Source organism: Bombus vosnesenskii, unplaced genomic scaffold (genome assembly GCF_011952255.1).
Source record: "Bombus vosnesenskii isolate JDL3184/JDL3185 unplaced genomic scaffold, Bvos_JDL3184-5_v1.1 scf7180000013351, whole genome shotgun sequence".
NCBI lineage: Eukaryota > Metazoa > Arthropoda > Insecta > Hymenoptera > Apidae > Bombus > Bombus vosnesenskii.
This window is the reverse complement of record NW_022882987.1, coordinates 1,559,230-1,583,284: the sequence shown is the minus strand read 5'-3', so window position 1 is coordinate 1,583,284 and position 24,055 is coordinate 1,559,230. Positions and strand designations below refer to the sequence as shown.

General features: G+C 34.1%; 3 protein-coding genes across 3 annotated transcripts; all 3 read right to left on the bottom strand.

Moving 5' to 3' along the window:
• Positions 1-2,567: 2,567 nt before the first annotated feature.
• LOC117236647 (potassium/sodium hyperpolarization-activated cyclic nucleotide-gated channel 3-like) lies at positions 2,568-4,972 on the bottom strand. Its single transcript, XM_033499772.1, has 4 exons — positions 4,787-4,972; positions 4,521-4,712; positions 4,220-4,443; positions 2,568-2,852 (listed from the first exon to the last, which is right to left on the bottom strand). Exons 1-4 carry the CDS (start codon positions 4,959-4,961, stop codon positions 2,568-2,570), a joined length of 876 nt encoding a protein of 291 aa, XP_033355663.1. The 5' UTR covers positions 4,962-4,972.
• Positions 4,973-5,567: 595 nt separating this feature from the next.
• On the bottom strand, positions 5,568-6,829 carry LOC117236646 (potassium/sodium hyperpolarization-activated cyclic nucleotide-gated channel 3-like). Its single transcript, XM_033499771.1, has 3 exons — positions 6,250-6,829; positions 5,935-6,156; positions 5,568-5,772 (listed from the first exon to the last, which is right to left on the bottom strand). The coding sequence occupies exons 1-3, from the start codon at positions 6,480-6,482 to the stop codon at positions 5,568-5,570; spliced, it is 660 nt and encodes a 219-aa protein (XP_033355662.1). The 5' UTR covers positions 6,483-6,829.
• Positions 6,830-7,534: 705 nt separating this feature from the next.
• Positions 7,535-17,138, bottom strand: LOC117236663 (two pore potassium channel protein sup-9). Its single transcript, XM_033499797.1, has 5 exons — positions 16,732-17,138; positions 15,703-15,858; positions 10,674-11,017; positions 10,270-10,388; positions 7,535-9,819 (listed from the first exon to the last, which is right to left on the bottom strand). Exons 1-5 carry the CDS (start codon positions 16,856-16,858, stop codon positions 9,561-9,563), a joined length of 1,005 nt encoding a protein of 334 aa, XP_033355688.1. The 5' UTR covers positions 16,859-17,138; the 3' UTR covers positions 7,535-9,560.
• Between the last annotated feature and the right edge of the window lie 6,917 nt (positions 17,139-24,055).

The following is a 24,055-nucleotide window of genomic DNA, read 5'->3' as shown; positions in this document are numbered from 1 at the left end:
TCGGTAAAAGATAATTTATGCTTTTAATCTTGAAGTGTCGCAAAAATATCAGTAGCTTGTAGCGTATCAAAATTCTGAAGGAAGGTACCAAAAGCATTTATAATTATATATAAATATTATAGATATATTGTAAGCGTAAGTTTTACTCGATAATGGAAAGAATCCACGGAACTGTAGGAAAAAAAGGATATTCTTCTTTCGTCTGATCGTTTCAGTCACAGTAAATGACAGTGCCTTATTAGAAGCCCTTCGAAAGTGTCGAGGAAGGAGTGCTAAATAGAACTTTACATACAGATTACCGTTAGTGTAAATACAAAAATAGTAGTATACGCGAAGCAGAACGAATTGTCTGAAGATTTTCAATCGCAGAAATTTACTGATAGTCATTAAAAAGAAAAAGATATTAGACGATCGTACCAAAGTGTGAAAAAGCTATTCCTCCAATTTTTTATGTTTCCTTATCGAATAAAATATATATTCGTATATTATTTCCTAATTACGTATCAAACGTATGAAGACCACAAGTGGAAATATGACTCAAGTCACATTTCTTTTAGCAAGTCTTCTATAGAAGAGCAATTTCAAAATTCGATGTTATTGTATATTCGATATTATATTAATGAAGTTAGAGCAACATAATTGTTCGTTTCGTACAAAATATTACAGATTTATCATTTATCACAAGATGCCCTTTTTGAACTATTTCATATTAAAATAGACGTAAAAAATGTATAACAAACATATTAAAATTTTATATTAAAATACGTGTAACAAAATAATGAGAAAATCAACAAAAATGAACTTGTCATATTTTTCTCATGTGTGGTCTTTATGTACAGTAGAATCTAGATAAAATTTGGAAATTGTGACAATCACAGTATTGCTTTAAAAGAAATGAAGCATGTAAACCTTTATTATCGTTTTCTTCATTTACCCGGAGGAATCGTAGCAAGAAAGGAAAGAAACAAGGAATAATGGAAAGATATTGAGTACTCTTCTCCTCCGTAATCCTTTAGATATGACCAAACTAGACATGACACGATTGTAGTAACGTAGCAACACGACATTATTTAGTAAATGTATAAATAGCATAAATTCTCCTAGTTTACATAGATATATCCTACTGATTGCATATCGGTAACAAGCAAAAAATACAAAAAAAAAGAAGACTAAAGAAAATGTAGCGTAGAAAGGAATGTATCGTGTTTATTACAAGAAGTGATAACGCAAGGAAAGAACAAAAGGTACATAACGTCAAGCAAGTTGTTTCGGTAGATTTTCTCTATTCTATAGTAAATAATTTATATTTGTACCGTGTGATTTTAAAGTCTATACAATGGCAACATATTCACTTACACGTTATACACTGGACATGTATATAATTATCCCTGTATTACGTACTGTACTCGTTTAATCAACCTATCTTACAGACCGCTGGACAATTCCTTATGGAAACTTTGTAAAATTCGTAGAAACGATCGTGACCGGTTGATTCGTCGATTTCCAATCAATTTTCCAAATATCAATGCGTTTTCTTTTTGTAACACAAAGGTAGTGTGATAATGATAATTAACATATAGTGATGTTTAGAATGGCTATGATAGTTACAATGATATATTATAATTGTATACGCAAATAATTAAGGATTTAAGATAATATAATAGAACTATTGATTCGTGTAATGAATAATTTCAATCAGTTATTTAGAACTTGAATTTTGTGAATTTAATCGTTTTGGAAAATATAAGTGAAAATAGGATCTTTCTATACGAGTAATTTTGAAATTCATTTCACTTCTTTTTCTACGTGTTTTACAGTTTTGAGAAACGCATTTCATTTAATTTCTGTAGAATAAAGTTAAACAAAAATATGCAATGGAACGTACCTCGCGTAGAATCAACAGAAGTCTTTTCAAAAAATTTTGTTTTAATATTCTTATATAAACTAAAGAGAGTGAAGAAAACTCTTAACGAGTCAGCTACGATTTACGATTGTTGCTACGAATACACCGACGAAGGATTTAAGCGTAAGTTACACGAGAAAAATACGAGGAAACGAGAAAATTCGCCAAAAAAGAGAAAAATGAAAGACGTGAAAGAAAGATTAGATTAATCATACAAATTCGTGTTTCTAATGTATCATCACACACATCGCGACAGTGCTAAAGATTTTAGTGATTTTAGTACTTGTAAGTTATACCGTAGGTAACGATTAATATAATATAAATATATATAATTATATATATAAAATAAAGGTAGAAATGAAGGAATGCCACTATACAAACATTGTATGGACAATAATAATATATAAGATCCTTAAATATATGATTAAACGATTAGCATGATTATTTTTCTTATCGAACTTTGTTGCTATCAGCGACTTCTTGACGAGGATTATTCTTTCTCGTAATTAATAGGTATGCGAATTTTTCTAACAATATTTTGTTGCATCTAAATCTTTATATCACATTGTTTATTTAATAATTACAAGAATTATTAACATAATTACTATATTAACATTTATTATTATTGAGTATAATATTACGTATTATTATTACGTATTACGTATTACGTATAACGTCCTACAGTTTTTCTATCAGCTTGAACAGAACTTCGCTTAAGATGACGTTTATGGTGTTCTTCAATGATCATAGCTCTCTCGATCCTCTCGGTCGCGAGTCTCTCGATCTTCGCGAATAACTCCGTGTGCACGGAGATGCACTTTCGAAAATCTTTGCGATCCAAACGGTACACCTCGCACACTTCAATCGCGATCACGCTTGCGACTCTTCTTTGTTCACCAACTAGAAGCGCTACTTCTCCAAAATGGGCTCCGTCGTCCAGGTGACAGATCTACAAAAAAAAAAGAAAAAAAAAGGAAAGAAATTAGCTTCGTGAATGATGAAAATAACGAATACTCATTACTGCCTTAATAAAATTGAATCTTAAGAAACGAAAGTGAGAAACGAGTTGAAAGAGAATTGTTTCTCACATCGAATACCTTTTTTGCAAAAAAAATCTCTCTATATCGATTTTTGTACTCATTTTATAATTACTGCGAAATTCCTTCAAATAATCAAAAGTAATTACAAAAATATATCAGTAACAAGCATTTTATCCTAATCTCAATTAATATGTGAGAAAACTATAACACGCCTATTAGCTCACAATCAGTATCTTTATAAAGACATCATATAATTTTAACTATGCTCTATAATATTGATCATTACATTCATTCGTTAATTGCCATACAATTTATTCATCTTATAAAAAGGTAGTCATAGAAATCAACAACAAATTACCGCAATAATCACTTCAGTTGAATGCAAAGTAGCTTGAAAGATAGCAGGAAACATACACTTCAGAATGCTTTTTGTTTTAAGTCGATATCTCAAGTGGTTTCGGAGATACAGCGATTTAAAGCGACGCGTACGAATTTGTGCGAAAAGATAAATGACCGAAATTGCCGGAAACAACGTGACCTAGTTATTGCACGTGCTTACGCGCGTAGTACGGTACACGTTCCTAATTAGCGCGCATGAGCATGTGTGCAGTAGGTTAGGAAAGCCGCGTGCGACAGAGAGATCCGAGAGTGCGAGAAGGACAGCGATAGCGAAATGCTGCAAGTTATCATTCATTTTAAACTGACGTATCCTAAAGACGAAAAGTCGTAGGACCTTAAATCATAAAGCATTTTAAAGGGAAGGGTTCGATCTTTCTGGTGTGTTAAATTTAAGTAAAATCTGGATCGGGCAAGTACCTTTATGAAAAATGAAATGTAACGTATACAAAATGGAGTTTAATGGTACTTGAACAATGAATGGTACAACAAAATTGAAAGAAAATGATTTTGTTTGATATTTTCTTGTTGATACGTGTATAATTACATTTATAGGGTAGGAGAAAATTGTAGGTATGAAGAGGAAGGACATTCATGAACGGAATTTGGTCTTGAAACCAGGGAAAGTATTTCGGGAGAAATGGAATCTAATGGTATCAGTTCGATAATAAAATTGTAAATAAATGTTTTTTAATATGTTCTTATTAATTTGTGTATAATTATATTAGCATGTATAAACACGTTTAGGGATTAGAGATATAAATAGAGAGGAAAATTAATATATGACACGTTAAATCAATACTGTAATTTAAAAGTTTAAGTTAGATTTAATGGAAATTTTAAATTTTTCTTTGGTTAGAAATGTTAAGGATACACATACCTCTTTGCCAGTGGGTGTTAGTACAGCGACAGTTCCAGCAGATAAAAAGAACATACAATCGCCATAAGCTCCTGCTTTGATGATCACGTCGTTCGGTAGATAAAGCTCGAATTTCAAATTCTTTATGATGGATCGTAAAACGTATTTGGGTAAGTCTTTGAATATTGCTACATTTTGGACTAAACGATGGCTCGATTGAAGCGCAATCTCTTGACGTAATTGTTCTAGATTACAACGATTTATTAATTAATTATAAATCTTAATCAAGAAACGAATGAAATAGTAAATTATATTTGGTTACCTGATAAATTAGATAAGATAGACTTTTCGCGAAAGTAACTATTCCTAAAACGATAATAGTAATAAGCCAGAAGACGAATCTTCATGTGCTTTGGTAATTGTTTTTGACTCGTGTAAGCGCATAACTGATTTATTATTTCTTGAAATTTCGATTCCGATGCTTGTTTTCCTGCTTTTATTTGAATCAGCATCACTAAAATGAGATTCATATACTATTTAGAGATTGAAAATATATGCGTCTACGTGATTCTTTAGAAAGTATCTTGCCTGCAATGTAACATTCGAGCACTCTACCAATGAGTATAAGAACAAAGCTCAGTACAATGTGACCGCTTGTTCTTGGCACGAAACCACCGTAACCACTCGCTGCTAATTTCTCCACGACGATAAAGAGTGTATATTGAAACCTGGAAGGTATGCTGCTGCTGTCTAACCCTGTCATCCAACATTCAGGACATTCCTGTATAACGTTTATAAAATTATATTACTATAAATTTTCTATCTACATTTCTGCAATTCTTAGAGGCTATAATTAGTGAAATTTCATCTCACGCGAATTGTGTTTTAATATTATCGTTTTGTAATAATATTTATTTGTTGCAATTTTATTATTTGCAATCACTAGAAACAATTATTTCTCTACTCTTCATATTGAATAAAAGTGAAATATTTAATTCTTCTTGTTTAACTTCATTAATCTTTTTAATTTAAAAAAAGATGCAATGCTATGAACTTTCACTCATGAACATAATATATTATTAAACATTATTTATTAATTAGATTTTGAAATCTAAGAATAGGTAGTAGTATATATTTTTCATCCCTTACTTCTGGTAAAGAGTTACTGAAGTGCAAAACTAACACTGGTATCAAGTAATACAGACACGAAGACCAGTACATTATGTAAAATCCCAGCATGAAGGTGGAAAATAGTTCGTAATAAAAGTGCATCACTTCGAAATGCTAAAATGCCGAATAAAGATATCCGTAACAATGATGTACGCGCGCAGTTAAAATTATTTATAAATTTTTAAAATTTCCTTTAAATTTAAAAAAGGGAGATTACGCTAAAAAGCTCGGAGATTCGCATATTAACGTAGCTATAACGCGACAGCTTCAAACAAGGTAAGAGATTGAGTAGAGAAACTAAATGATTAGATTCTCTTCCAGGAAGACTTCGCCATGGCAACGTTATGTGATCCCATGGCAATGAGGAAAGGATATCCATTATAAGAAAGGTTTTTAAATAGTTCCTGTGAGAATAAATCATGTTATTTGCACTCTTAAATCAATCAACTTTCATACTAGATATTTCTTAATATCACATGATATTTAAATCAATTAAAATTTAAATGAATACAAAATATTCTATATGCAAATTCTGCATTCTAAAAAGATATATGTAAAGAAAGTACATGAATATCTTGAAGGGAGCCAATTCCACCTGCATGAGTTTCTTGTCGTAATATCCAGTGAAGCAATTGCATACTATATCCATCCAGCAGAAAGCGTAGATTAAAAAATTGAATTTATCCATTCGAATTCTATCGTGACTCATGACAATAAAACTGACGGAAAATGGGATCGTCAGAAAGCCAACCATATATACCACTGTCATTACCAAGTCCCATAGAAACCTAAAAAATTTCTTTAATGCAAGCTGTATCTGTTTAACCGTTTTTTAAAAATATTTTTTATTTTTTCGTTTGTGCCCTTAATTTCATAGGTACCTCCAATTACTGCAAGGATGAATAATCCACCAATGTATCAAAGCATGCCTTCTTCTCTCGGCACACACGTGCGCTATACTGTCGAAAAATATTTTCGCCCTCGGTGTTTTCCCATTGATTTGGAACATGTTTATCCATATATTTTTACACGTGATGTCCTCATCTGAACCAAACATGTAGTATTTGTCACTATTTTTTAAGGCACAGATATGGGGCTTCACGCCGGAATCCATGCTTTTCTCTTGCTACAAATTGTCTAATTAGTTGTAATATAGCAATTTGAAACTTGAAACTTAAGATGTGATATTTGAAATCTGGAATTGTAACATTAAATCTTGAACTTCTAGTCGGAAGTTTTGAACGCTAAATTTGGAACTTCGCCCTTGAATCTTGAGCTTTTAACCCCAAACTTTAAACTTCGAACTCTGAAGTATGAACTGTAAACTTTAAACTTTAATTTTGATTATTTTCACACAGTTCGAGTACACCGCGAATATAATTTAGCGTAAAATAATTTCCATATTGACTTATTTCTATCATAATCCAGCTTTTCCTCGATTGTGGATCAAAATTCATAACCTGAAGGGTTTTCACGATTTTCAAATCCCGATCCGAAGTTTGCAAATTTTGAATCGATGTAAGTGAAAACAGGCAGGGAAGAAATGAACGTGAGAAAGAAAATAATGAACTGTCGTTTATTAAAAAACTCTCGACGATAAAAAATATACCCAATCATATACCGTCTTAGAATACGACGAGCGCCTATGAACTAAGGTACATGTATACAAATGAGTGCACATTATCGTTTACTCTGTGCAGCGATGTTCCTATGAGGATCGATCGTGGTTTTGTCGCTATTTTTGTTAAACGATACGTAACTGCTTTTGTGCGTCTGTTGATCACTCAGATCAATCATCGATAATTGACGAAAACAGAACGCGTCGTTGGGAAGAAAAGAAGCATTGATATGGTATGGTACCGGCAACTGTAAGTTCGAATGTAAGAAACAATAAAACATAAAATATTTTGGAATTCGTTTTAACCCTCCAGTCAGTTTGCTTGCTATGTTTAATGCACTTTCATTTTTGAGCATCATTTTTTCTGGCAAATATTTTTATACGTATGTGAGTTACTCTGAAGCCAGAATAATCAAATTCATCGAAATAAGTTTTATTTGGTTTCTGGCTTACTTTAGTTTGAAACGAAAAATATGCTATTTTCAAATTTATTATATATATATTAATTATATTGTATATATATTTAATTATTATAATTATGATTATTAAAAGTAAACTGTTGTCCTTTTATCCATGTTTCTATTCTTTGTGCATGCTGTGAAAATTTTGATAAATTTATGACCCTATATTCTGAAACTAAATATTTACGAAGTAGCGTTGAATAATCTGGCTTCACTTGTAAAATGTTAGAACATGCTTCGATGAAATATTTGTAATATTTAAAATGAAAAATTATTTGTCTTATGTTTTATATCTCTAGATACTTAAACCATCTAAACAGATATCTAGACTATCAAAATATTCAAATCTTCGAAAATCTAAATTTTTCCTGTTGGCCATAGAGACTGATCGAAATTAATGTTTAAAAATTCCCTCTAAAATCTCAGTATCTTTAGTAATATCTTAAACATCTAAAATACAAGATACTTAGAAACCACCCTGCAGTTACTTGAAATATTCACAATATATCATTTTTTAGTCTCCAAAAATTTCGTTTCACGTTTAAACTAAACTAAACATGAATGCTTTTAATCAACAACAAATAAGCGACTATTTATCGTATACTTTTACAAAATTCACGATCGCTTACACAAATACTACATAATTACAAAATTAAACAGACAAACGTAGATACTACAATAAATGAATTATAAAAATACTAAAATTACATGAATATTTTACAATTCTTAACTTTTTAACTTTTGGAGGGTTAAAACAGGCGCCTAGAGAAATTTGTGTTAAAAAGATAACAACTAGTCAGTTAATTCAACTATCAGTCTTCCCGGTTATTCCTGTTTGTCGGTTGATATATTCTCTAATCTTAGGTTTAAAAAATACGACGCTGAGATGTATGTATGTTTCTTTCGCATCGCAAGTACGATAAAATTGTTATTCAAGTTCAAGTTACAATTCTCGAAAATTGTACAATCACAATTTTCGTAGCTACAAAATTAAGCTACTTCCTAGGATCGATTTTTTCTTTTCGTCGATTGACGATTTACGTGAAATTTTCACATTCTCCAGCTTTTACGTTTATTAGTACAAACATCGAGTCGTATATATGTATTTAACAATCATGCTAACGAGGCCTGGATATTGTTCTGTTTACGTTTTATATATTCAGTATACATACAAATAACCGAGATCGAAACGGCGATCTCTACTTCTTCAACTTTCATCAAACAAATTATTTTCTCTTTTACGAGGATCGTTTTGTCCGTATAACATTTTTGAAGGATATCAAAATCTAGGCAAATGTTTCTGTCATAATTTATGTAAATCATATACGTACACTTTGAGAACAGATTTTTGTAAAATGTAAAAGATTTTATTAACATGCAACATAGGTAGTGAAAATCATAAAAAATTTTAATTTGAAAATTTATTCGAAGAAACCCAACTTATCTTCGGAACAAAGCAATCCTCTAAGCAACAATTTCTAATACCAATGCAACCTTCATGACTAATCTACAATCTTCAATAATTTCAATAATCGTTCAATACATATGACACAGCATAAACACCGAATACGAATTCGAATTCTTAAATTTTCTAGAGAATTTGAAATTCTCTCGGAATTCACCGGGAGAAAATGGTCCGTGGTACGATATGAAACGTACGAAACCGTTACAAACCGTTACAAAATCGTCTACAAACGATCAAACATTCTCTGAACGTCCTTCTTCTTACGACTATTCGTAATGTTACAACATGAGCCAAGTACAATTCAATAGTTCAATTCTAAAGTCACCTCCACAGAACAAACTCCACTGGCTGTCTTCAAAATACGTCTTCAAAAATCGATAACGAGTCCTTGAACGTTATAACGTTATAAGGTAGATCTTATAAGAACACAATTTCGAACATCGGTCCAATTTGAATCAACTTGAAAATCTCCATTGTGAACTATACCAATGAAATTATTTCCAATGTCATTGTTTCCTTCGCGGATTTTTAAATCCATTTGGTTATATTAATTTTCGAGTCGATCTTTTACACGTCGATACCAAGTAGTTCTCTGCTGTCAGCTCTCGATAATCGACGACGTAAACTGCGACGACGGAACTCCTTCCATCAGACGGATGCACGTTTCACGCGAAGGCTCGAGATTGAAGGAGGCCTGTAGCCTTGGTAACCTTGGTCCAGAAGCTCAGAATTCGGTGGTCCTAGACACGTGCACGAGCACACGCTCACGCAGTCATCCGTGTCGTGAACTATGGGCACGTGGCCAGCTAATAGTTTTCCATTTACAGCGACCACCTCACCGTCTAGTGTTAACACGTGATGAGAAGCTGGTTGAAGCTCTTCGTCGCGGCGAGCGTCACCCGTGTTCCTATTTAACAATTAAGAAAGATTAGAAATTTCAGAATTTTTCAGGGCTTCAAAATTCAAGATTCAAAATTTCAAGTCATACGACTTGAGAACATACAATCGGTAGCAATACTTTGATATTTCTTTGATATCTAGGGATAGAACTCTCTTATTAAGTGTAATGTTATAAATATAACTGGAGAATTCTTTTCAATCTTTGGAAGTTTTTAATAAAAAAAATTTGGCTGTGAATAATTGAAATTTTATTAAAAGAAACCCTCTTTACTTTTTGATCATTGAAGAAGTGAAATAAGTGGAAATGTGCTCAAAGATATCACATAAATTTTTGAAGAGTAATATCTTGGACGTGACCTACATTTACTGCGTGGCCTGAGAAGACAGAATGGCGATAAGTAAAAGGGGACAAGTGAGATATATGTGCACGCTTTGGGGTGAGGGAATATGTACTTACATCGTCATAAAGCGGAGGACGAGTAAGTTTATGCTGGCAGCGACGACGGCCAGGCCGAATAGTATAAAGACTAAGCTTAAGGCCACGTATCCAGGTTTATTGGAAAGTGCGTGATCATTCTGCAACGTTTTTATCACAAACAAATATTACAAAAGTCTTTTGCTAAATTTAAATATTAAGATAAAGCGAATTGAAGAAGAAATATTCTCCTATCAACAAAAATGAATTGAGAAACTAATAATAACGAAGCAATAAAATTCAAGCAACAAAAAAGTTCTTGTTAAAAATTAACAAATTCTAACTTCTTATGAAACTTCGATAAAATATCAGGGTTATTAATACGAATTGACAAAGGTTTGATAAGATTTCGATGAAATATTGAATTTATCGTTAGACGAATTTACCTGTAAGGCGACGTAATCACCAAAACCGATGGTAGTCAGCGTGACAAAACAGTAGTAGAAGCTGTCGAAGTAGCTCCATCCCTCGTAACGCGAGAACACAGCAGCTCCAGTCGTGATAATTATGCTCGAAAGTAAACCAGTCGCGAGCATTAGATTAATCTCAGTTGCTTCTGTTTTCTGGCATCTTAAATACGTCTTTGCTCGTTTAATGACTACAGAGGCGAACTTGTTCAGACGTTCACCGATACTCTGGAACATTATCAGACCGAGAGGAATGCCTACCATGGCGTATGCCATGCAGAATGCTTTTCCTCCTATGGTGACTGGCGTTGAGTGTCCGTACCCTTGAAATTTTATAGAATAAATTAAAATAAAATCTTATGATGATTAAGAATATAAATATGTCGGAGATGAAAGGACATCGAAGCCTCCCCTTTGGAACTTCGGGATAACCCCCCCCCCCAACACTGTAATCTAGAGTCCACTATAGCTGTAATTAAACAATCGTAGTTATTCAATCCGATTGTAATTGTTCGAGATTAGTGACAGTGAGCTTTGGCTCGAGGCGACAGTCTGTCGCCCAACGTAGCCGCGGTCAAGGGATGAACGCTTTGTCTAACAAAGGCATGGAGTAATTCTATAAGTCTCTTTAAAAAAAGGAAATAGCTGCAACGGGCAATGAGGCGCGGTGTCCCTTCTTATGGCATTTAAAGCACGATGCTTTTGGCCATGCGGCCGGTCGGCTTTCCTCCAGGCGTTGGGAGTCCTTCCTCGGTTCCAACTTCATCCTTGTCACGTAAACTTAGGGGTGGGTTGATGAAAATAAAATAGCTGAGTCGTGACACAACTATTGTCTTTATTTTCTAGCACAGCACAAGTTTACACCGATCGGAGAGATGTTCACTGTTCGATGGTTTTTGTCTATTTCTTCCCAGGTGTTCTCGTCTCATTACGGAGGAAAGCTCGGTGTGGGTGCGTCCTTCTTAATTAACGACGCGGATTCGCTGTTCGCACCTTCCGTTAGGAAAAGTGAGGATAACGATCCACGATGCCAATTGGTTATGTTAATAAATGAAGATAGGAGGAGAAAGCCTCCTACCAACGCGGCTAGTAGGTAATATTGTTTATGGTAAAAAACAGCTTTTTCGTTAGTCGAGTATTGGGTTTTTCCCATTAAGTAACTACCTGCTTTCCCCGTAATTAGTAAGGACGTGTAACAACCTAAGGGCTGTTTCAAGGACCATCCATAAACAGATAACAGAAATAAACTTAAAAAGTTTAGGTTTATGGTGGGTTCCTGGGGTAATTGAGGGTACGCGGTGAAAACCTGCACACATCCTGCCTCTAATATGAATTGACGTTACATCCTCTTGCGGCATTTAGATATCGTATGTCCGTAACTATTGCAGTGGCGGCACTTGTTTCGGGGGGCGGATGACCTGCTTCGTTTATTTCCGGAGCCCGATGATGGCCTCCGTGACGTAGACGTCCGCCTCTCCTCGTAGAGGAAAGGCTGCATCTCTCTTCGAAATTGTTTCACCGACTTAATATCACGCGTGAGTGCTAGTCGTTCAAAGCGTCGATCGCGCGAGCCCATTAGATAGAGAACGGTGGCGGTGACTACTTCCTCCATTGTTGAATTTCGCCACTTCGAATACAGGAGGGAAACAAGACGGTTTCCGTATGCTCCTGATGTTTCGTTCTCCCGCTGTAGTTCCTTGGATACCTTGATTAGCGACGAGGCTGCTGTTTCTTGGCCAGCGAAGTGCGCGATGAATTGTTCCTTAAAAGCTGGCCATGTGACCTCTTCGCTATCCATTATTTGCATAAGCCAATACGCTGCCGGGCCTTCTAGGGCACGGTTCAAAGCAGAATATAGCGCGCTGTTTTTCAGAGGGTTGTCTTTCATAAGCAGACTAACGACTGAGCACCAGGCGGCTGGATCTGCGTCCGCGGCTTCGGGGTTAAAACGCGGTAACGATATCCTTGTTATCCTGTGTCCCTTGTTCTTCTTTGTTAGCGACCGGATTAGTTCACGCACATATGATCCCGCATCGACAACATATGTTCGGATCCCACTTCTGATGTCGAGTCACGATCCGAGTCCGGGCTCGAGTCGCTATCACGGTGAGGGCTTGGGATAGGTAATGATTCTTCACTGAAGCTATCCATCTTCTTACACCACGGAAGTGACTTTTATTGACACAAACAAAGAGGTTACAAAGTTGACGCAAACTCACGGCGGTCACACACTCGCGACACTAGTGACAATGGTCTTAGGTTCGCTAACGAATACGCGGTCAATGGAATGGTAGGTGTACATACTCTAAGTCGGATTCTTTGGTGATATTCACTGACCGTAAGGTGTTAACCTTTTCGTCGATGAGGTCGCAAGCGAGAGAGTGAGTTTCCGTCCCGATGATGCCACAGAGGAAAACTATGATGGGGTGTGTCTAAGGACACGAGACCATCCAATTCGTCTTCGTTCAGAGAGAAAGGGAAATTGGCGTTGCTGCTAATTGATCAATCTCCATATCGGTGGTTAGAAAAAGATGCTAGCCGCCCTCGAGGGAAAGTTGCTAGTGGGAGACGCCGTTCGTTGAAAAAGATAGGTCCCCCCTACCTTCCCGTAGTTGGGACAAAGACTGTTTGTCTGTTTGAAGAACTTTAGTCAACTAAATCTTAAGATTTATAACGGGCCCTCAGGCTAGCTGAACATGTACTGCGGAGACGCATCGACATCTGGCAATTATCTTACTCGAAGAATAGGGTCTGCGTGTGGCGAGCCACGGGACAGAAACCGTTGGGATGTTTATTGTCGCGTGCCGCCACAAATATTTCTTTTAAGGTAAGGTTTTAAAATTTTCTTTTTGCATTTTTTTTTATTTTTTAATTGAATGCATAACATCTTAAGAATATTGTGTCAAAATTTCAAGTTGATTGGAGCAAAATTGACGAAGTTAGGAGTATTTTTATACATGTCGGATGATATTACCTACCCGACCCGAGCGTGCTATTGTTACTTCGCAGATGTTTTTTTTCTCTATATAATACCTAATCTTACCCCCAGATCTATTTATAGTACTTAACGACTTAAGTACAAACCTCCTTATACCTGTACTGTATATTTTGTCAGTGTAGAGTAAAAAATTTAGTGTAAGAGTAAATATTCCATTTTCATTAAGTTTTGTGTTAAATTCTTACTAAAATGCCTAAAAAAGTTACTAGTTCTGATAGACAATCAACTGGTTCGAGACCTAGAAAAATTGTACCTCCGCATAAACGTAAATACGAACTTCACGGCACTTCAACAAATAGTGCGTCAGCTAAAAAAATAAAAGTGACTGTTAAAGATCAAGTTACGAAGGATCGTGAAAAATATTATAGGATAATTGATTTTTTATTAGTCTTTTCAACAATTGCCACGCTAGTGAAGAGGTAAATCGATAAAATTCACTTATGAACGTTTTATACCAGATTTTTTAGTGTTCGAAACTTTAAAGCGTTTTCCCCACAACTCACGTTTTCAAAGTCGGTGCCCCCAATTACTTCAGAACTACTGCACCGATCCTTTTGAAATTTTAGAAACTATTTCTGTATATAATTTGCGAGGTAACACTGTAGAGTTTTTTCAAATTTGTTAATTATTTTTATTTTAAAATAACAAATTAGCCGCAAATTTTCGCACAAAATCGCGTTTTTCCCTTCAAAGTGTTCCAAAAAAGTGAGAAATTGAAATTTTGAAAAAATCTTCGCAGCGTTACCTGGGGAAAACTGCTACTTAACGAATAAACTTTAACTTTTTGGTTTCTGATGATACAGCACCAAGTTCTGAGGGGTACCGCAATTATACTTTTTTCCGAGACACGTCCGAATAATTGCTGCCATTGCCGTATTTTTTAATATTTCTCCGTGAAAATTTTATACAATATTCTTCGAATGTCATACTTTAATGTACTATTGGTTTTAAAAAAGAAATTTTCCGAACCCTCAATTACCCCAGGGACCCACCATAAACCTAAACTTTTTAAGTTTATTATTTCTATTATCTGTTTATGGATGGTCCTTGAAACAACCCTTAGGTTGTTACACGTCCTTACTAATTACGTGGAAAGCAGGTAGTTACTTAATGGGAAAAACCCAATACTCGACTAACGAAAAAGCTGGTTTTTGCCATAAACAATATTACCTACTAGCCGCGTTGGTAGGAGGCTTTCTCCTCCTATCTTCATTTATTAACATGACTCATAATCAGTTGGCATCGTGAATCGTTACCCTCACTTTTCCTAACGGAAGGTGTGGACAGCGAATCCGCGTTGTTAATTAAAAAGGGCGCATCCACACCGAGCTTTCCTCCGTAATGAGACGAGAACACCTGAGGAAAAATAGACAAAACTACCGAACAGTGAACATCTCTCCGATCTGTGTAAACCTGTGCTGTGAACTAAAGACGATAGTTGTGTTACGACTCAGCTATTTTTTTATTTTCGTCAACTAACTCCTAAGTTTACGTGACAACCGCGGCTACGTTGGACTACGACAGACTGCCGCCTCGAGCCAAAGTTCACTGTCACTAATCTCGAATAATTACAATCGGATTGAATAACTACGATTGTTTAATTACAGCTATAGTGGACTCTAGATTACAGTGTTATGGGGGGGGGGGGGTTATCCCGAAGTTCCAAAGGGGAGGCTTCGATGTCCTTTCATCTTCGACAAATATAAAAACTCTTAATATGAAAGTTTCTGATATAAATAATGCAGAATATGTCAAATTAATTTATCTAGAGTAATACAAATATAGAATAATAATAAATATAGAATAGAATAATGCTCTATCAACTAAAAACTTAGGATTATTATGTGTCATATAGAATATAGGAATTTATTATGTATTTTATAAATACATACACATTAAAGATTCCAAGGTTGTAACTTGATATCGATTATCTACGATACATATTTAACTTCTACTGCACAAAATAAACATTCTAAACACGTAGCAAACACGCTTGAGGGTATCACTCACCTATCATAGCAAGCACAAGAGTCGCGAAATAAAAGGCACCAGCGAATTTCCATTGAGGGCCTGCTTTGTGTGGCTTATTTTCTATTATAACAATTTCCAACATTATGTAATCTTCCTGCGTGATGTTGTACTTCTTGATCATGTTTCGACGAACCTCTAAAATCATTAACATAACCACAATTTTCGATAGTATTATTATTATTATTATTATTAATGTATATATTCTACTATTCTTGGCTACATATTTTTCTGTTAATTGAGAATTAAAATTTGCAGGTATGAGAATAGCTACCCCAAATTTACCCTTCCTTGCTATTTTTCATCCCTAACTCTTAACATAATATTTAATCACATACTTAAATATTCACAAGCGGAAAATGCTACTAATTATTATATAAATATTCATCTATGAAAATATCAGCGCTGAATATTATACTGTGCATCCTATCTCTCTATTTTCAACCCTCAACGTTATACGATTACCTTAATCCCACGCTTAAACATCGACACGTGAAAATATCAACCCCGACGCAGCTGATATGTGCGTGTGTATTTATACTACCCCTCTATATATACTACCGGCCTTATCGCTCGCCATCAGTGTTCTATATATTGTTCATTTGCCTATTCATTTCCTACCAATCTCTTACTCTAAGCATTTCTCACATTCACATACGTGAACAGCGAAACAAAACTCGTCCAATAGAAACTTTCAATTTTATATATTCTACCTCTTTCTCCATACATTCACTATCAATTCACATCACGAACGATCCATATATAACACACATTCTGTCTTCCACAGATATATCTACCAATCGCGTACTCAAATATTTACACGTGAAAATAAGCAAAGTTTATCCAATAGAATTTTCAAATTCTATATATTCTGCCTCCATCCTTCCTCTATATACATTTTCACCCTTAACTTTCATCATCAACTTTCCATATAGCATTTATTTTCATATCAATGTTCTACCAACAACAAATTCGCATATTTACACTTGAAGACAACGAGACAAGTCTCACCCGATAAAAACTCCCAGCGCTTCCTCTCCGTGTTCGACTCCAACGCGTCGAAAACCGCCGCGCCAATCAGCAAATAAGTAAACGTACACACTACCAACGACAAAGTCCTCACATTCTGCCTCTTCATCTTCACAGTCTGTCAAGAAGAACCGCGAAATCCGGCACACCTCCCAACGATTTGTCGTCACGTTTCTTTCTACACGTTCGATTGCACGAACACAGATCGCGCGTCGTTCATGCTTTTTGCAGGTTCAGGAGAATAAGTAGCAACATATTCTTTTTTTATACATGCAACGCTATCGATCCTTCGACGACATGTCACGGACTGAAAGATTCGAAGAGGAAAACGTCGGGACGCGTACACGATACACGAAGGCCAGCACGACTTGGACGATGCTCGGCACACGATTAAGGGAAGTATTGATCAAATCTATGAGCGACGGTAAGCTCCATGGAAACGTAACCAGTGCTGCTACAACAAGTTTGGCTATCGGTAAGAGCGGTGTTGCAGTAGAACGAATCGATCAGGAGTCAGGCAAAGAGGTTTGGTGTGGAGATTGATAAAGCAGAGTTGATATCAGAACAGAGGAGGTACAGAATAAACATGATACGCAATACTTTTTCGTGTCTAGCGAGTTAGGCGTCATCTGCAACTCTTATTTTTCGTATCATATGTAACATTACCGATTAAGTATAGTTGTAGTTTATATCAAAATTACATTTTTCGATTGTGTCTAAGTTTCCTGTTAAAAGTCAATTACTTATGAGGTTGCATTGCAAATTATCAGTTAAACTATGTTTTAGAAATGTTTTATGAAAAGAAATTGAAAGGGCTGAACTTTACTATAGTAATTTTAGTCTAATATTGAGTGAGTGAAACATATTCCTGCTTAAATTCTATTTTTTTAATTGTATTTCTAAAAGCATTTTTCTTATACATCCGTAATCTAATGATAACGCAGATTTTCCAAATCTTTAGAAAGAAATCACTTAAGAATTCCTTATTAATATCCATATTTAATCCGTATATAATCAAATACAGCTTGTTCGTATTAATTAATAATGCTAATATCTTACAGATAATCATTACAAAAACTTACTAAAAAGTTACTTTAATGAAAACTAAAAATTATTAATTAAAAGATACTGTTTATTGATAAAGATTTAATTTTTCAATAGTATGAGTCGGTCACTGATCAGACACGATTTCACCATTGGATTGGTGTTGGAAAAGCAACTCTTTCAGCTACTATGGATAATTCAGGAGATTCTTTACCGACCGGAAGGGATGATAAAGACACCCTTTACACCCTTCAAGAGAATATGTCGATTAAAAGGAATTTGCTACTCGACATAGTTTCCTGGACTAGTACACGTATAATCGAGTTATTAATATTACTACGGTCTAATTTTATGAGCAAGTTATGACCTTCGTCATTGTTCATGCAATTATTTGTTGCATATAGACGTATTATTTCTCTCGAAAATTTCTTATTTTCTGCGTTCCTTACTTAGATCTTGAAATCAAAATCACGTCACAGAAATTACTGATATTTCTGTGAATTTTTATATTATTTTAAGTTGCATTTCCTTAGTATGTATCTGAAGAGTTAAATGTTTACTGGATCGTCAAATAGAATGTCGTGTGCTAGTGTGCTATTCAAGACGCGCAGAAATGAAGAAAAAATATATAGGAGTGACTTCAGATCTAGGTTAAAGGTGAAAAAACCGTGAAAACGCACATTTTATCGAGCGTCAAGCACGTGCCAATGCAATATTTCCTTGTTTAACGATATTAAAATAATACTAACCCTTTTCAAAAATTTTCTCCTGTTTGATAATATTGGAACAATATTACAACGCGGAAGTTTTTACAGAGGCTAAAGAAGTATTCTCACAGTCCTTATTTCCCGATAAATTGTTATTTATCATATTTTTATTTATTTGTGTATATATATAAATATTTATATATTTATTTATATTTATGAAGTATATTTATGATTATATATAGACACTTTCTGTAGCAATTTAAATAAAATTAAAATTAAATTGAACAATTAAAATCGAGGTTCTCAAGGACATCCACGGTAACTGGATAAGTCGCGCAATGATTTTACGTTCGCATGTTTCGTAGTTTTATTGCGGTTACACGTCTTACAGAAAGATGTTTACGAGCCAAAGTTATGACCTGGCGAAAACAGAAGGACCCTGTGTATAGCAATAATTATTTTATATACGAGAAATTTATATTATCGAAAAACAAGGAGAACTTGAAATCAGGATACTTGCCAAGTGAATACTGTACAAGTGAAATTTACACTTGTCGCTTCTGTATTCGAAAACGTATGCTGTCAGAAATTTCTGGAAAAACAAAGGACGAGAAATTCACTTCTACTGAAAATTCGATAAAATGGAACAACTTTTTCCTGGTAGTGATTTGTGTAAATTTTTCTCGAAACAGCCCTATTCTTGTTTTCAACCGGGAATTAAATAAAACGTTAAAAGAAGATTAATAAAATTTCGAATTCCGCTTTTTAGCATTTGGATTGCATATACAATGACTTACAGAACCATTGGTCTCATATAAATCATAATTAATCTATATTGTCAAAGGAAAAATTAATTGATCAGGATTAAAAAGGCTTAATAGAATTAGTTAGGAAATTCAGTCAAGTTTGTAAAAATATGAATCTCATTTATGAAATGCATAAAATCAAAGAATAACGAATATAATAGGAAATTTAATAACACAAATGCTAAAATAATTGTATTATTTATAAGATTTTTGTTACAATATAGAATAAATAGAGTTTTCATGCACCACGCATATATCATACATACATATAAAATAATAAAAACATGAATTATAAATTTAATTTCTGAATGATTTTTTAAGTTTATTTCATTATCTTTGAGCATATACATTTTCAGATTAGTTTCAAATTGTATCAATATAGTTATGACAACTGTGCCTCATTTCAAAACTAATGAAATTTCAATATGTTTCTTATAACACACATAACATATCAATCTTATGAAAGATCTCTACAAGTTCAAATATGTACTTTCATGAGCCACTGAGTGTTAAATTCATGCAATTATTTTGAAAGCAAAAATTCAAACAGAACTTTGAAAAAATAAAAAACAGATGCAGAATGGTATGCAAAATGCGATTTCAACTTCAGAAATGTGTGTAGAACACAAACGATGGTGTAAATGTTTATACTGAATGGGGTTTTCGTTCGAGTTTCACACTTGATGTTGCAGTAATTTTCTTTCATCCCACGCATCCTACGTAATGAATTTTCTACCAGTTTTAACCTTCATTCTCCCATTGTTCCAGTTAAAACTACGTTTTCCGGAATCCATGGTGTATAATTATTTCCTTTTCAAATTACAAATCGTATCTCATAGAAGAAAACAATAACCATCAAAGTTTCTCAAATCGGCGAACTTATTAATTACATTTTAGTTAATGGCATTCCACATCTTAAAAAATTCCACAGCCTTTGCCCATTGAACTTAAAACCACATAAAACTTCCGAAGTTTTTCACTTTTCCAGTAGAATTGTGGGGAACAAGCGATTTCTATGTGATAGCAAAAATTATGTAAGGTTACATCATATTAGACAGATTAGCATAGATTATTAGAAAAATAATTAAATCAGAATTTTTTATTTATTTAAAATAACGATACGAAACACGCAATAAAATGTGTAGAAGTTATTTACAAGATGAAAATAAACTACCAATCATTATCTTCCATGATAGTCTGATTTAAATTCCATTAAAAAAATATGTAATAAGTTAAAAAATCGGAAAGTTCAAAATGTTAATTTGACTTTATTATAATTCAGAATTGTTATAAATATAAATAGACAAGTGCCTGATCTGTTAGAAATGTGGATAGTCAAGTTTAATATGCAATTTGTAATACAGTATTATATTTAGAAAGATGAAATATTTGTATGTGACCCCAATTCATGGGTCAAAAGTTGTAACTGTTGCTCTCAGAAAACAACGCTGACTCGTCTTGTCCTCTACGGACACTTTTCCAGGAAAATTGTCCGCTGATCTCCACAGGGAGCATGTTAATCGAAGACATTCGTACAAAACAATGCTTTGAGCTCGATTGTTAGACTATTTGCATGCAGATACCACCCCAGACGAGTGATCTTGTTTGCAGGAACGGGCGGATAACGAACGTTCTCGCTATATCGCTAATAATGAACGCCACACGGGGCTGCTACAAGGTGAAATAGCAAGAAAATTACCGTACGTTTCGTCGATCGTTAAAGGTATTGCCTGTTTGTCAAGAAAATTGCACTCTTCTTCGATCGTGCGTAGAAATTCGCCTTGAACGCGATAGCTTCGAATACTTTATGGAACGGAGTATGAAAGGGTTACGTGAATTCTCCTTTCCTTATTTTTCTCTATTTTTTTTGTTAATAGAAAAAGTTATACGATACATTTTTTCATTTTCTTCTTTTTTATTCCTTTTACGTGAGAGGTAAAAAATAATTTTATATACTGGTCTTGGTGATTCGCATAAAGTGCTGATTAAAGTTCAATATTGGCTGGTTAACGGAGAAGTCTAACTTTAGGGAAATCGATAACCGATTAATTGATAGAAATACAGAAACTTTTGGTAAATTTTATCGATTTTTACTACAAATATATGTTCAACTATATATATAAACGATAGCATGAGATGATTTTTGCATAAAATGGTTTTTTTGTATGGTTATAAATAATAGTATTTACACCATAAAACTAACGTAGTACGCTATACAACAGAGATACATTATACATATATTGATATTTTATAAGTGAAATAATTTTTTAAATAAGTGATCATGCCAGTTATGAAGTAACTAATCTGCGAGTAATTGAACCAAAAGATACAATTCAATGATCAAAACAATTTATTTCAATTGTATGCAATATTTGCTACATATTCACAGTTCTTCATTGTCGTACATTATGCTAGACATTTCACGTCCAATTTAAAAATTCACGTTCGCGAATTCATATCGTCCATCGACAAGGACAACGTGCTTTTCGATCAGAAAAGGTGAAGCTTGAAGAAACGAATCGTAAGGGTTCAATGTGAAAGAGAGTCGAGACATCGTTGCCATTCAACATACTGTTAAGTCAAAAATTTAATAAGATCTGCAACGAATAATGCAGTTGCTATCGAAGGAAAAGAAACATTCTACTGGGAGACGATATAAGAAAAGTGGCAAATAAATGATTGCAAAGAGATGTCTCTTCCGTAAAGGATCACGAAAAGGGAGGCGAAGAGTTCGAGTAAGGACTGACGAGTGGCACGACTTGAAGAACATGCTAGCTTCGCTTTTTATCATTGCAACAAATAGACTGAAACGACGACGAGAAACGTGACGATACGACGCGACAATAACTGAAATTGCTTCTGGTAAAACTTGAGAACTAATAATATCTGCCATTATTTTGTTTGCATCGAATTCGACAAACGTTGATATAACAATTCAATTTTAAACCGTGGCGTTGTATTCGAGCATCGCGATACTCGAACGCTTTGGAAACTCAAATTGTAATTGAAACTGACTTAGAGATAGTGACCTAGTAATGGATGAATTCGAATGTTTCAATATTTTAGAATTCAAATTATTCATTTTTATGCTTCCAAGTAGTTTAGATAGTTGAATTAAAAGATTTTCATATTTTCATATTTAAATTATTTCGATTTTAAGCTTTGGAGATTATAAACATGATGATCTGATAGATGTGCCTATCGGATGTGCCTAAAAATAATTTAGAAGAATAATATATAATATAAAAATATATAATATAAAAAATATATTAATAAAAAGCTAGTTTTAGCTCACTAGCTGACTAAGTGAACTACATCTATTTACTTCAGGCTTCGGCCGAATGTATTTATCATAGTAGTAAGTAGTAAGGAGTGTCAGAATTCTATTAGATAATATTGTAAATGAATTTGATCAAGTTATTGTCAACGATTATGTTTCTAACTTACTACAGAAGCAATCACAACTTTAAATATATCAACAGGGTATGTGATTATGATCTTATACAGAATACATCCCTTGGAGACCCTTCTTTTATTAACATAGCCATTGTCAACGTTCTTCTTTATTGGAACATAGATCCCTCTCTAAACTATTTTGTAGTCTCAATATTCGTTCATCTCGTGGAAAATTGAGGGATAAAATATATAACAATGTAGGGATAGGATCAAAGTACAGGGCGAGTCATCATTCGTAGCAATTTTCTCCTGGCATGACCTTTTAGTATAGCGAACAATTGGTATCGCAATATCAAACTGATAGCTACGATATATCTTCCTTGCTATGGAGTATTCAAAACTTTTGTAAATAACTTTGAAGTCGTTACTTAGTCAATTATGATTGAATTATTATATTATTGAAGTCAATATATATATATATATATATATATATATATATATATATATATATAAGAAAAATATTGATATATTTATATAATAACTATAGCAAACCTAGAGGGGAGATTTCATAGTTATATAAACATCTTTTTAATAAAGGATACCACGATATGGTTCTGACATATGGGTCCATTCATGGCAAAATTTTGCCAGTCATATAGCAGATACTAGACAGTATAGAAAAATATAATTCTCTTTCTTCACTTCATGATATTTTATTGATAGCGTATAGTACAGCAGTTCTCCAATTGTAAATCGACGTTCGCGGTTCAAAAGAGACAATGTGACACAAAAATAATTGGAAGCGAAAATGCGAGATGACAAATTGACGTGTCTGAAAAAATAAGTATATGGAACGGGCCTAAGCGAAAAAGCTCATTTGCATGTCGGTGACGTGCTTGGGTCTCTTGTCGCCCGCATAAATTTTTCGTCGTGTATCTTCGTTTTTCCCTTCATCGGAAAAAGAGGGAACTGAGAGTGCATTTACCGGAATCAACCACACTTTTTTTGCACCATATAAAAGCTTGACATTGATATATCCGCGGCAATGAGAAATGAACTAGACTCGGCGACTTCCGTGCGTCGGCAATTTGGCACGTTAAAATGATGTCTGGGATGGATTTATCTTGTGTGTACTACGTATCTTATGTCATTTTAGAAACGGAAAATTATCCATTTTTTGATTTCAATTATATCAAGTTTTTGTTACTGTTTTCGCACGTTCGCGGGGAGACGCGATCTCGAAGAAGCGCGCCAACGGGAGTCGTAAATTCCCATTACGATTAACTAATCGACGCCACGAATCGTTCGATCCCTTATTTCTTGTGAGATAATAAGGATAGTTAAATTGAAGAT

Coding starts and splice junctions, on each gene's coding strand:
- LOC117236647 (XM_033499772.1), bottom strand. CDS start 4,961: ATGACAGGGTTAGACAGCAGCAGCATACCTTCCAGGTTTCAATATACA. Junction 4,713..4,786: donor GCTCGAATGTTACATTGCAG/GCAAGATACTTT, acceptor ATCTCATTTTAG/TGATGCTGATTCAAATAAAA. Junction 4,444..4,520: donor TATCTTATCTAATTTATCAG/GTAACCAAATAT, acceptor GTTGTAATCTAG/AACAATTACGTCAAGAGATT.
- LOC117236646 (XM_033499771.1), bottom strand. CDS start 6,482: ATGGATTCCGGCGTGAAGCCCCATATCTGTGCCTTAAAAAATAGTGAC. Junction 6,157..6,249: donor CATCCTTGCAGTAATTGGAG/GTACCTATGAAA, acceptor GAAATTTTTTAG/GTTTCTATGGGACTTGGTAA. Junction 5,773..5,934: donor GCTCCCTTCAAGATATTCAT/GTACTTTCTTTA, acceptor TTATTCTCACAG/GAACTATTTAAAAACCTTTC.
- LOC117236663 (XM_033499797.1), bottom strand. CDS start 16,858: ATGAAGAGGCAGAATGTGAGGACTTTGTCGTTGGTAGTGTGTACGTTT. Junction 15,859..16,731: donor GCGCTGGGAGTTTTTATCGG/GTGAGACTTGTC, acceptor TAATGATTTTAG/AGGTTCGTCGAAACATGATC. Junction 9,820..10,269: donor GTCCTCCGCTTTATGACGAT/GTAAGTACATAT, acceptor ATTGTTAAATAG/GAACACGGGTGACGCTCGCC.